Raw genomic sequence first — 13,913 nt, forward strand, 5'->3', positions numbered from 1 at the left:
AGTGGGAAACAAAATAGACAAGAGGACCTGGTACCAATAGTTAATTAAGTCGAGGTTAGTCTAGCGGAGCGCTACACGGTGGTGTAGTGGTTAGCACTGTCACAAGTTCAAATTCAATTTCTCCCCTTGTCAGCATGGGTTCTCTTTGGGTCCTCCGGTTTTCTCCCACAGTCCAAAAACATGCTTAGGTTTAATTGGTGACTGATGTCTGCCCTGTGATAGCGATCTGTCAACCTGTCCAGGATGTACCCCGCCTCTCGCCCATTGTCATGTCAATGAAGCATCAAAGTCATCTATAATGCCAACTTGATGTAGAAAACATGATTTCAAAAAAAAAAAAAAGGTTAAACTATTAAAACTGATGGCCACAAAACACCTCCGTAATGTCATTATAGTCAAAGAGTCCTGTCTGTCTATGTTGAAGAACTTTGAGGATATCTTAAAAGAAAACTTTCAGAAACCACTCCTACTTTGTAACTCTATACAGTATTTTTTTGTCGAAAATTGCTACTTTAAGTTGTCTGTTAAATATATTAACCCAAATACTTTAATCCAGGCATTTAGCCATGGAGCAGTTCTGCTTTCTGGCACTTTTTAAGGCCCAGCCTTCTGCCAGTTTTGGTTGCACGTAATGATGTGGTGAATTAAAAATACTAAAATACATTGACGATGCTCTTCCTGTTCTTTGTAATTGTGGGCAATTTGTCATAATAGTAGGATATATGACTTGTATGTGCATTCGGTTTCTCAGCATTTGAGTCTAGACCCAGTCCGATATATTCATTTAACTCAATGCCAGCCATCTCTTCCCATTTTGTCTACAGCATAGACTCAATTCTCTTGTGGACAACCCTGAAATGGCCCAGTGTTGCCACATACTGTGCTTGCTCAAAAGCTTTGGCCCTATTTCTTGGTGTTTGTGCTCCGTCTCATGCACTCATTATCCCTGCTTTTATCTATTCCAGAGTCTTCTCACTGAAGCACTCTGTAACAATCCTGTTTGTTAAAAGCACTTCATAAATAAACCTGACTGGGCTCAATACGGCTCCTGAAGCAACCATGTCCAGCCGGTGTCTCATCTCTTCTTAGCTGGTTTACTATGAAATTAAAAGCATTAAGTTCTTATCTGCAAAGATAATCATGTGATTTAAATGCTGTTTAGTTGACAGTAAACTGACCATTAGTTCCAATTTAGCAGGACAGTGTCGGCTTGGCCGCGCTCAAGAACAACAGAGCCACTGTCCTGACAGTGACACAGCCAGACAGCCTCCCACTGCTGCCCAGCCATGGCAATATGAAATCTGAAGTGGGTTTAAGACTTTTAGCTCACAGTGTTAAATTGTTGCTTTCACTGTGGTGAACATCTATGTCATTAAATGAGACCAGACAGGTCTTATTCAGAGTTAATATGAGACTCTTTCCAGAGGAAACAGCTCCTAGTGTTTGCTGTATTAAGTGATACAAGGTGGTGCAACGAAGGTCTGGGTGTGACATGAATTAAACATGTGGAATGTGCAGAAAGAGGAAAAGAGACGGTGTGTTCTGTAACTGAGTCGTGCTGCTACAGAGTGAGGCAGGAGGGCCCTCTGCTGGCTAACTGAGAGAAGTGTCTTACTACAGTCAAAGATGTGGATTTAAAACCATTTCTAACGGACATGACGGACCAAATTAAGTGATTGTCAATGTGTTTTGTATCACCAAAGCTTATTATAACTAGGACAAAATTATATATAATTTTAGCAATAATATTACATCATCTTATGTATGTATATGTCATGTACAGATAATAAAAAATAGACTAATCAGTCATGTTACTGAGTTATGTGTTACCTTTTTCACCCATTGCTGCACATTTCTTTAGTTTCAGTCGGGTCCATGATCACACTAAGCCTGTACAAACTAACCAACAGCTCTGAGCATTAAGCCACATGAATTGACCGGTATTCATTAATTAGACATTCCTGCATCATCAGCTCTACACGGATCAAAGTGCCTGATAGAATGTCAGCCTGACATTTTCTATTTTCCTCTCGGAGTTTCCTCCCAGAGTTATAGTTTTCCTGTATTTCTCCTGATTTATGACACATTTAGACAACCTTTTTTTCCCTCTCTCTTTTTCACAACTGGTTTCTACAGAAGAGGATTGGGGCCAGGTAGGAGCATTTTTTCTTTTCATTATGCAGTTTGAGAGAAAAGTCGAAATGACCATTAAAAAAAGTAGAAAGGAAGAAATAAATATTCTAGCATTGTCTCAGTCTTAAAGTATGATTTTGTGACAAGCTTAAAAAGAATCATAAACCACAACGTCTGTTAAAAACATAATGTTATTATATAATTGTGACGATTTATACTGTCATATCATCACTAGTGCTGAATTGTTATCAGCTATCTTAATCATGGACTGATGGGACAACAGATGTTGCAAACATAATGCACTCACTATATTTGGTGTTATTCTGTCACACTTAATATTAAACTTTCTGTTGGAAAAAAAAAAAGATGTTTTCAAATTAAATTAAAAGCGGCATGTATCTGGTGAAATGATGTAATGCAGAAGGACCAGACGGCAGCGGAAGTGCCTTAAACCTGTAATCTTAATCTTAATATATCTTAATACAAAATGAGAGTACTTCTCACTTGAATTATTACCTCAGAAAAATTCTCGTGGCATCATTATGGACTAAATCGCTAGTTTCAAGTCGTATTCAAGACAATATGATGTTAATTATGTAAATAATGGTCCCATTTAGAAGAAAATTTATGATTAAGCAGGGTATGATTTGGTCATGGCTACCTTTGATTAACAGGTCGCTGACACGGTGAGCTGTCATCAGGATAGAAGAAAAATAAAACAATGTATATCCATGGCACTGTGTATACCTGAATAGCCGCAAACTGGTTTGTCATGTTTTCTTCTCAGAACTTTGACCCTCTTACTGTGCGTTTTCAGTTAATGAAAGTTTATTTGAACATTTTGGTCATTTAAAAATGTCTTGTTCAGTGTTCAGTAGTACTAACTGACACGACAATGAGTCGGCTGTTTGATTCTTCTGGTAGATAACGTACATTCTGTTTTAGCCTTAAGAGTTTCTTTTTAGATACTCTCGTCGTCACGCCCAGTCCAAATATGGTCTCTCCCGGTATCACAAACCAAAGTTGGCAACTGACGTAAAGCAAGAACAACAGCCATGACGCCTAACTCCATGCTTCAATCGGGCAGTCAACAAACCAATGGGTGATGTTACCGTGACTACATCCATTATTTATTTACAGCCTACGAGAAGGACACATATTCTTCTAAATGTCTCTACTTCTGGTTATCCTTTCCACCCACCCTTTTGCTTAGTGATATTGTGAGTGTAAAATTAACAGTATATTGCCCCTGTAGTTTTGTACCGAAAGGCACTTTCACTTTTTTGTACTGAACACAGTGTACAATCCTGAACAAAGATCAGTGTGGACTCTAACTCTTCAACAACCAGGATTTCATCTACTGATAGCACTCCTTCAGCATGGTGTAAAATCCCCTGCTGATATGATTGGCTGTAACAAAAACCTGCAGACTGTTGGCTCTTTGTGGGACATGGTTAGACACTGATGTAGTTATATGGCTTGCCTATGACTGTAGCAGTGAGCTATAGGTAGAAGCTGTTCACCTACCCAGGCACTTGTAGAGGCCCTGGCTTATCCAGGCCAGGATCGCCAAGGTTATGAGGTCACCAAAACTGGCGGCAATGGGCGTGGCTACGTTGTCTGGGTTAATGCCCGTCTTCTTGGAACCCACAATTACACCCACCATGATGATACCTGAACATGACACAAAAAGGGTGGAGAACTTGAACGGTCATCACTTAACTGGTTACTTTCACATAATCATATAACCAGGCTGTGCAGTGTTTCCACTCTGGTGATTTTAAAGCAAGGCAGTTTGATTTTCTGCCGCCAGAAGATATTCACCACATCTACTGACACAAGAAGGCCTGACACATATCTGTACACAGTTGTCCATTTCCATCTAATGACATGTTTAAAAACTTGAGAATATGCACTTTTATTGAACATACAATACAAGACAAATAATGTCAAATCAATATTGTGAAGCCTGCGTGGCTATGAAATGCGTTTAAACTTTTTCAAATTCCGTTTTGTATTTTTCCAGAATTCTGTGTTTTATGATTTAGGCACATTTTTCTCATCCGAATCATGTGCTGAATGAACACATTTTCAGCAATTCAATAAGAAAATGCTAAACATTTCATGAGTATCAAAGAATTCCAATTAACACAACCCTCTTTACTATTAGTATTGGATATTGTTCCGTTCTTAATTAAGCTATCAGAGTCACATTACTCAAATCGCCTCACTGGTTTAAAAGATGATGGTCTTGGCATTTGAGTGGCCCAGGTAAATCTATAGCCACACTCCCACCACCTCTCGCTCTGGCATTTTTGTAAATATCCCAGTTTAACATGGTTCCTGGCTTATCTGATCACTCTTTGCGCTCTATATGCAAATAAACATGGATAATAACACTGCAGCTGCTGTAACGTAACATTACAGAGATGTCTGGGGTAATATGCTACATAAACATTTACGTGTGCACATTTTATGAACCTTAAAATAAAAGGTTATTGTGTATGAGGACATCTGTGCTGCTGACACACGGGGTACTGCTGCTCCGTCTCGGCCTCGTTATTTCTGTGTGCTGGTATGTGTCTCTGCTCATTGAACTAGAGTTATTCCCAGTAACAGTAATTTTTCTGGCGCATCCCAGCCAAACGTTACCATTAAATACTGGAATTAATTGCGTTTATTTAGTGGTGGTGCTTATGTTTTGACAGCAGTGCTGCACTGCTGTTGAGTGCACATAGAGGAAAAACTGGAAAGAAATACATGTTTTTGTTACAGGCTGTGAGGAGGACAGAAGTGACCCAGCTTCTCCACAGAGACAGTATTAACAGTTTATTTTGAACTGTGTGTGTGTGTGTGTGTGTGTGTGTGTGTGTGTATGTGTTTACCCTGCAGCAGGGAGGCTATAAAGGCCGTGGCCACGCTGCTGGAGCAGAGCAGGACAGCGTGGCTCATCTGGAACTTCCCTTCTGGGATCCAACCAAGAACCACGGCTGCTACGGCGGCCAGGAAACCCACCACTGTGGCTTGAACCTGGAGGAGACAGGGAGTGGGATTTATCATTGTGCTTTTTTATTGAATAGAGAAAACAAGCAGTACTATGTGTGTGAAAACAGGGAAACAGTGCTAAGAGTATGTTATGTAGGTTATGCTCTATGTAAACATGACTCTGAAATACTTTTAAAAACATTACAATACAATCCAGGTAGATTTTTCCAATCCATTACATAACACTTCCTGCTTTTGTGTTGCACAACATGTCGGACAAACAGTTCTTCAAAACACTATGAAGCTGCATGTGTGATGGTGTGTTTATCACTGTGTGGGTAGATGATTAGCAGAGAACGTTCCCGGTCTAACTACACACATGCAAACACATACAGATCAATAAAACAGTCTGAGTGAACGCCCACCCAGATCCAACCAATTACAACAGTTGGTGGTGGTGATGTGCATCATAGATATTCCACACCATATAACATCCTTAGGGTTACATAAATAATATGTAGGTGACATGTTATGCATGTATTAAATATACAACCTCAAATACAAATGCTGTGAACAATGTTATTAAAGCACAAAGTGATCATTTGAACAAATTGTACAAAGACAACACATTTAATGTTTTACCTTATCAGCTTAATGGATTTTTGTAAATATAAGCTTATTCTGAATTCGATGCCAGCTAAAATAAATGACCAGGAAAGCTGCAGAATGTTCAACAGCTGTTTGGAACATTCCACAGGTTTACGGGTTCATTGGTAACAGCTGATAGTATCATGATTGGGTATGAAAGGGGCATCCTGGAAAGATTCAGTTGTTTACAAGCAAGGATGGAATGAGGTTCAACACTTTGTGAAAAACAAATAAGCCAATAGTTTAAGAACAATGTTTCCCAACAAATAACTGCAAGGAATTCATGTATTTCACCATCTATAGTCAATAAAATCATTAAAAGATTCAGAGGATTCAGAGAAATCTCTGCATTTAAGGGGCAAATCAACAACATGTCAACAACATCCAGAAACACCGCTAACATCTCTGGGCCCGAGGTCATCAGAGATGGACTGATGCAAAGTGAAAAGTGTGCTGTGATCTGACGAGTCCACATTTCAAGTTGTTTATGGAAATCATAGACGTTGTGTCCTCCGGGCTAAAGATGAAAAGGACCATCCATATTGTTACAAGCGCAAAGTCCAAAAGCATCTGTGATGGTATGAGGGTGTGTTAGGGCCCATGGCATCATGGGTAACGGTCACACCTGAGGAGGCACCATTCATGCTGAAAGGTCCAAATGTGTTTTGGAGCAACACATGTTACCAACCAGACAACGTCTCTTCCAGGGAAATCCTGCTTATTTAGGCAAGAGAATGCTAAGACACATTCTGCTCATGTTACAGCAGCATGACTTCAAAGGAAAAAGTGCAGGTACTTGACTGGCCCGCCTGCAGTCCAGACCAAAGACAGACTTCTGAGCAACGGAAGTCGTATATCAAGCAAGAATGGGAAAGAATGTCTCTTTCAGAACTTCACAGTTAGTGGCCTCAGTTCCTAAACACTTTCGGAGTGTTGTTAAAACAAAAGACGATGAAATAGAGTGGTAAAATTCTATCGCAACTTTTTGGGAATGAGAGTCAAAATGAATTTACAATAAACAATAAACTTTATCAGTCTGAACATTAAATATCTTGTCATCTCCCAGTTTCTAATTAAAATATATTTAAAAAATAATTCACAAATTTTCAAACTCTTTTTATTTATGTTTTAGACAGCTTCCAAACGTTTTGGAATCAGGGTCATAATTTCATTTGATTATTTTCATGACTAAATATGGAAAACAAATCGGTAAAGTTGCGTTTACGAGTAAAAAAAGTCATAGGGCATATTTGTAAAAACGCAAGTCAAAATATAAAAAGTGGGACTAATTCAAAAAAATCACTGAATTGATATACACATAATGGAAAGGCAATAATGGCTGTGCATGCATGTACATAAAGACTGTGTGCGTTACCTGCTTCAGTGCCAGGTTGCCTATGATGAGATTCCACTTCTCTATGGGAGAATCCATCTTGCCCACATTCACCTGTGTTGGGAAACAGGACAGGATAAAGGATTAAAAAAACATAAAGGAAACAATTAGTAACATTTCACAAGTTTTCTCTCTCCCATAATGTAGTTTGATAATGTTTTGCATGCAGACTAAAATGTGTCTCCAAACTCAAGCAGAGATAAGACTCTGACTCACAAGCACTCCCTTTGACTACTAAATCAACATTGACATGTCAAATTTGCGGAATTAAATGAATTAATCATATTTAATACAGTTAATGACTGCTACATCTACAACCAATAGAAAATGATCTGGTGATTTATTTTTCAACTTTAGTTTGGTCTTTGACAGGTGAAAAACATTATAATCTGGACTGAAATGAAGTGATTAAAAATAGAATTTGGCGGTCTTTGTAGACCAATCTTAGTTACTGGTACAAGTTCAATTGGCTTGAAAACAACAGTTGCAACACACACAACCACAAAAACACACTTAAGCTCCATACCAAATCCAGCCTTCTCGGGTGAAAGCTGTGTCCACTAGAGAGTGTGAAAATTGCTTGGTTGGATGGTTGGTTGGTTGCCCACCAACCAACCAACCATCCAACCAACCAACCAACCAACCAACCAACCAACCAACCAACCAACCAACCAACCAACCAACCATCCAACCAACCAACCAACCAACCAACCAACCAACCATCCAACCAACCAACCATCCAACCAACCAACCAACCAACCAACCATCCAACCATCCAACCGAGCTGCTGGTTGCAGCTAAAAAATGCTCAGAAGATTAACTGATGTTGATGATGATGTTGCCAGTGTATTTCCTGACAATTGATTAATCAATTAAAAGGAGCTTTCCACTGATTTTATGCATGAAGATGGATATGTAGTCGTGGTTAACAGACTGTGTATACAGTTGTATAATATAGGTATTCTGTGGCTCTCAAGGAGTTTTTGTCCCGTCAAGAAGAAATAAAGTTTTGTCAAGAAATTATGAAGGAGCCGTCTTTTAAGCTTGGCTTGGAGACTACAAATTCATAACATAACCAGACAGGGAAGGTTTAATAAAATGCAGTCTTCAAATGGGGTCAGGTTCACTGTGTTCATTAAAAAAGTCCATATGAACTCCCCACTGGTATTCAGAGCCTCAGAAGTGGAAATTTTATTTCCGGAGTTCACAAGTTGTGACACTGGCGGACTCGGAGGGCTTGATGTGCAGAGGCAAAAATAATAAGAAAGGGCACCTGCTGTATGCGGTCGGGCACCAGCACCACTGAAAGGGCACCCTGGAGGGCACTTCTGCCGTGATTTTATTTTTCAACATTAAGGCACCCACATTAAGGAGTCCACCCCTGAGTTGCTGCATATTTTTGGAGACATTTTTAGAAATGATGAAGCCCATGGAAGTTCGTTTTTCAGGGTATGGTACGTTAAAACATTGTAAATTTTGTTGAATCAAGTTTTCCTTTGGTATTTTATAATACGTTTGAGGAAAGTGTTGATATTCCCAAAGGGATCATCATATGTAAAGAAGCAAAGAATGACAGAGAGGAGTATTTGCTGTCCACACTCCAGTGTTCTCATGACTTGATCACAAGAAAATCTTGTACACAACTTCCCATGTCATAACCACAAGCCCACAAGTTCTATTCACATTTTGGGAAATTTAACATGCAGTGTTCTTGGAGTTTGAGGCTCTGTTCTGCAGCTTTACCACAGAAATGATATTGAGCTAGAGGTGAGCCATGGTTTTAAATATACACAAGCCTTTGGACTGGACAGGTTCCATCTGCCCATATCAATGCATAAGTCTATACAAATTTGGATTAACATTGGATACATTCTGTATGAAATGTAAGTAACACTTTCACAAATTCAAAAACTGAAATAGCTGTGATAAAATGGAAAACACTCTGAACCACTGTCTCATAGCTGAGCCTGAGGAGAACATGAATACAAAGACAAATAGTTATTTGGGACACCACTGAGGAGTATCAGCTCACACTGAGCTCTGCTGTCCGTGTTGACACAGCAGTGTGAATGTGGAGCCTGTATGCAGAGAGCTGGAGGCCAAAAGGAAGAGCCAAAAACCAAACAAAGAGAGAATTCGGTTTATCATTTCTTCGGATTCTTCTGCTTTTCGAGTTTGAGTAAAAAGAGACAAACACAAAGACGTGGATACACTGAAAAGTGTCCAACAGCTTCTGCTGACTAAGTGCTTCAGGCAGCTGTGGACACGATTGTAATAGGATTGTAATTCCACTGGTTTATGACATAGTTTCATGGGTTATCACGTGCTGCAAATATTTGCACTTGTGGTTCTCTGTTGCCTAACCTGTTCTCTCCTTACTGCTTCTCACTTTTTGCACTGTTTGCGCAGGGAGGACAAAAGTGGAGCCATAAATCTGCCATCTGACTGTTGGACCATCCTGGTTGCAGCAGTGCGTCCCACCTCCCTCTGCAGGAAATCACCCCTCACTCTGCTAGATCAGCAAATTCCTCCACTAATTCCTAATCCGCAAAGCTCTTCCACCAAAATCCATTCAAGATGCTCCAAAATAATTCTTACATTAAACTTCCCAAAGTAATTATAACTTGAACTTAGATGGGGGCAGTGAAAGCTGAGGCAGCTGCACTGACAAACAAGGTCAGTATTCCAGAGTTCCTGTTTTCTTCTCCATTCCACCTGACAGAGCAGAAGACGTACCAGCTGTAATTACAGAGTGGAACATCACAGAGGTGAACAATAACAGCTACACTGAAAGAGGCTTAGTCTGTGGAGCTCAGACACCACCACAAAAAATGATGTAACGCCTCATAAACAACTACACCCACACAATGACACCACACATCTAGTGGACCACAGCAGCTACAAGGACGTGTTGTGAGGCTGACTCAGAAAGTATGAGATAAGTGGAACATGTGATGTGACCCGTTGGTTTGTGGACCACCATTTTGAAGCCTCTAGTTTGGTATTTTGGTTGTCTCCATCTTGGATTTTTGGAGCCAGAAGTGACCATATTTGAGAGGTTAGTGAAATGCTTGAAAAAAAGAAGAAAGTCTTGATAATAAGATGCATCATGATTCTATCTTCAAAGATTATAAATAAAAAAAGCAATGTGATGGCAGTTCTAAGGACGTGGGCACGAAGTCCCCTTAACTAGACCTCAGCAGCCATTATTGTTTTATAATTGCATCGTAGCCCTCTAAGTCATAATCGTATCGTGAGGTGTCGAGAGATAAGTCAGCATGGTCCAAAGAAGAGTGGACTTTTTAAAGGGTCTTTTAGTACCACCGAACACTGAACAAGACATTTGTCTTGCCCCAAAGTATGCCCTGCTTTATCATCTATAGTACTCTAAATAGGACCACGTTTTACAAAATGAACACCATGCTGTATTGAAGAGGACTAAAATTAGCAATTGAAACCATAATCTCATCATGAGAATGTTTATTGAGGTAATAAATCAAGTAAGAAGTAGGATCATTTTCTCATAGACTTATATACAACCAGACTTCTTTTTGGAACCAGTGGATTTGCCCACTGCTGGCCCCAAGAAGAATGCAGGTTTAAGACATTTCTGCATTGGCTTTACTTTTCTGTCCCTGAAGTGCCACTTGGGCTGGCTGGAAACTTTTCTAATGTTGCAACACAACAAAAACTTTCTGTCGACTAGTCTGTAGCATAAAAACAGGCAAACAGAGTCAATGCAGCATGATGCTGGACTCCAGCCATCTAATTACAACAAGAACACGTTGTGTCAGAAAATTATACATGTCATCTATAGGAAGAAAACAGGACGACCATATGTCAGTCAAACTAGCTGAAGCCAGCTGAAACTGCATTCTGAGGATATATGAGATGTCAGTTATTCAGTCATGCAAGCTGACTATTTTACATAATAGTATATGCATTCAATTATTCTCATTACACATTTTACTGCCTAAATGTTTTAGTGAGAAAAGCTAAATCCATTCCAGCTGAGCATAAAACCTTTAATTAGTTTGTTTCCTCACACTTCATCCTGTATATAAAACACTTCCCTGGTAGTGTGTCGTTCTGACTGTGGTCAGAGAGAGTCAGTGTGTTTGTGTGTGTGTGTTTGCCTCACCGCTGTAGACAGCCTTGAGGCCAGAGTCATCTCCAGGTTTCCCTTGAGGCCAAGCAGGGCAGGTACCAAGATGAAAATCTCTGTGATGTACTGGAATGCTTCCCAGTGCTGTGAATGACATTTATATCAGGCAACAATTCACCATTTGCATATGCACCTATGAAGCCGTTTACTGAATCCAGTAGACTCAACAGAGTGGTTTGTCCCACTTGTAAAGAATCCTGGCAGAAATTCAAAAAAGGTGACAAATCTTGAAAACATCACGGCCATCTTGTTAGCTAATGCTTGAAGCTTGGAGCAAAAAAATTCTAAATTTTCTGGATGCATGAAGTAAGCAACGGATATATCTGTCAATCAAGACAAAAACACACCCCTAACTCACAGTTTGTCATTTCTGCCACTAGGGGTCTTAAAAAATATAAAAAAATAACAAGAAAAGATAGATTTTGATGATGTTGTGAAGTAGTGTGGGATTATGGAAATTGTTGTCTTCATTGTTAAACAACCCAAGCTGATGAAAATCTATCTGCCGTGACTCAGGCAGAATAATGTTAAAGCAATTTAAGTTTTATTCACCTTATGATTAATCACAGTTATCCATGTTATGTCATTTCATTCTAATGAAACAGTCACCATAAGTTCCATAAACATTAGCCTGTGGAAAGTTAGCTTGCTAACTTCACATTAGAGGAGTTGACTACCCATGCAGCTACTGTAGATAACGTTATGTGGTGAATTCAGTACCATTATTTAGGAATTCGACTTGGTGATACAGCGTAGTAAGTCATGTTAGCTAATATGTTGGTGACATTCTTACATAAAAAAAAACACTTGCGTAAACACAACGGACATGATAGCTTGGCTCGATAAGTTGATATTGCAATACTGTGAATGGCTTATGGACGAATTAACTTGGTGTGTAATAGGGAGTCCTTAAACCCGGAAGTAAATTGGCATTTTAGTGCTATGGGGTCTAATCCCTCAAACTCAAAGAGGATTTTGAATGGGTTTTTGGTTATCCATCCATCCATCCATTCTCGTCCGCTTATCCGGGGCCGGGTCGCGTGGGCAGCAGGCTAAGCAGGGCATTCCAGGCGTCCCTCTCCCCAGCCACAACGTCCAGCTCCTCCTGGGGGACCCCAAGGCGTTCCCAGGCCAGGCGAGAGATATAATCCCTCCACCGTGTCCTGGGTCTTCCCCGGGGCCTCCTACCAGTTGGACGTGCCCGGAACACCTGTAGCGGGAGGCGCCCGGGAGGATCCTTACCAGATGCCCAAACCACCTCGGCTGACTCCTTTCGACGTGAAGGAGGAGCAACTCTACTCCGAGCCCCCTCCGGATGTCTGAGCTCCTCACCCTATCTCTAAGGTTCGAGCCCATCCACCCTACGGAGTAAGCTCATTTCAGCCGCTTGTATCCGCGATTTTGTTCTTTCAGTCACTACCCAGACCTCATGACCATAGGTAAGGGTTGGAACGTAGATGGACCGGTAAATCGAGAGCTTTGCCTTCAGGCTCAGCTCCTTCTTCACCACGATGGTCCGGTACAACGCCCGCATCACTGCTGACGCCGCACCAAACCACCTGTCCATCTCACACTCCGTTCGACCCTCACTATAGAGATACTTGATCTCCTTTGCTTGAGGCAGTACCTCTTTTCCCCCTAGATGTCTTAAATAAGGTCTGTTGTTAACACAAGCTAGAGAGATGTTTGTGTTTTGTTGTACAACATAAAATATGTTAGAAAATACCACCACTTGTGAATTTTGGAGTTTTTATGTGTGCTTAAAAAGGCTGTTGCTTACAAGTGGCTAATTGAGACTATAGTGGTTGTTGGGGTTATTAAACGTCATCACGCTGGACACGGAGGGTAACTCTCTCACTAGTCCGTCTTACAGCCTCTAGTCGTGTTCTTCAGTGCTAATGTGAATAAACAATATATATTAGGCTAGCTTGTCAAAATCCGCTGGTTAGCTTGTCGGAGACTGTCTGAAGCAAAACAGTAGTGACCATGGTGTAGTTCACTATAGCATTACGTTACCTTTTAACTTTACTCGAAATGTTTGTTTTCCCCAGAGCATAATTTCTGCCATGATCCAAAATATAGGCAAATTCTCAATAGACCCTATTGTGATTCTACTTTCGGTTTGGCCTACAAAAATACGTAATTTTGTTTGCTCTCTATACAGGTTATGCTTGCATTCCTCTGATTTCATGTATTTAATACGTGTCAGTTAAAATCATTGGAGTTGTTTCTGTATAAATGTAATATGCCAGGTTAAACACACGTGTTCCTGATTTTTTATCGCTTAGGTGCTTCCCCCGCGTTTTTAATGTCATAACTCTGTGAATTGTTTTCCCTCTTATTCCTTCCTTGATGATTTGACAGTGGGACAGCCCCATAAATATGCATCTGTGTGTGTGGACATAGAGATTCAGCCCATGCTTGATTTAAAATACAGACTCCCTGTTTCAACTATGACCTACTATTATAAGGTAGTTGAGCACAATTTGGTAAAACCAAAAGTGGGCTCACTTTTGGTTTTAACTGCAAATAAAGTGCTTTAGATGATCTGGATAAACTGTTGGGTTTGCATAGAACCTGCCTGATTGT

General features: G+C 40.2%; 1 protein-coding gene across 2 annotated transcripts in view; it reads right to left on the minus strand.

Moving 5' to 3' along the window:
• Positions 1-13,913, minus strand: part of slc41a2b (solute carrier family 41 member 2b) — a 53,094-nt gene that overhangs the window by 36,167 nt on the left and 3,014 nt on the right. For both annotated transcript variants that reach the window (XM_059325829.1, XM_059325830.1), the window contains exons 3-6: positions 11,301-11,408; positions 7,142-7,213; positions 5,019-5,163; positions 3,661-3,807 (exon numbers count right to left, since the gene is read on the minus strand). In XM_059325829.1, the coding sequence (XP_059181812.1) occupies positions 3,661-3,807; positions 5,019-5,163; positions 7,142-7,213; positions 11,301-11,408 (472 nt within the window). The remainder of the gene's footprint in view (positions 1-3,660; positions 3,808-5,018; positions 5,164-7,141; positions 7,214-11,300; positions 11,409-13,913) is intronic.

This window comes from Centropristis striata, chromosome 22, assembly GCF_030273125.1.
Source record: "Centropristis striata isolate RG_2023a ecotype Rhode Island chromosome 22, C.striata_1.0, whole genome shotgun sequence".
NCBI lineage: Eukaryota > Metazoa > Chordata > Actinopteri > Perciformes > Serranidae > Centropristis > Centropristis striata.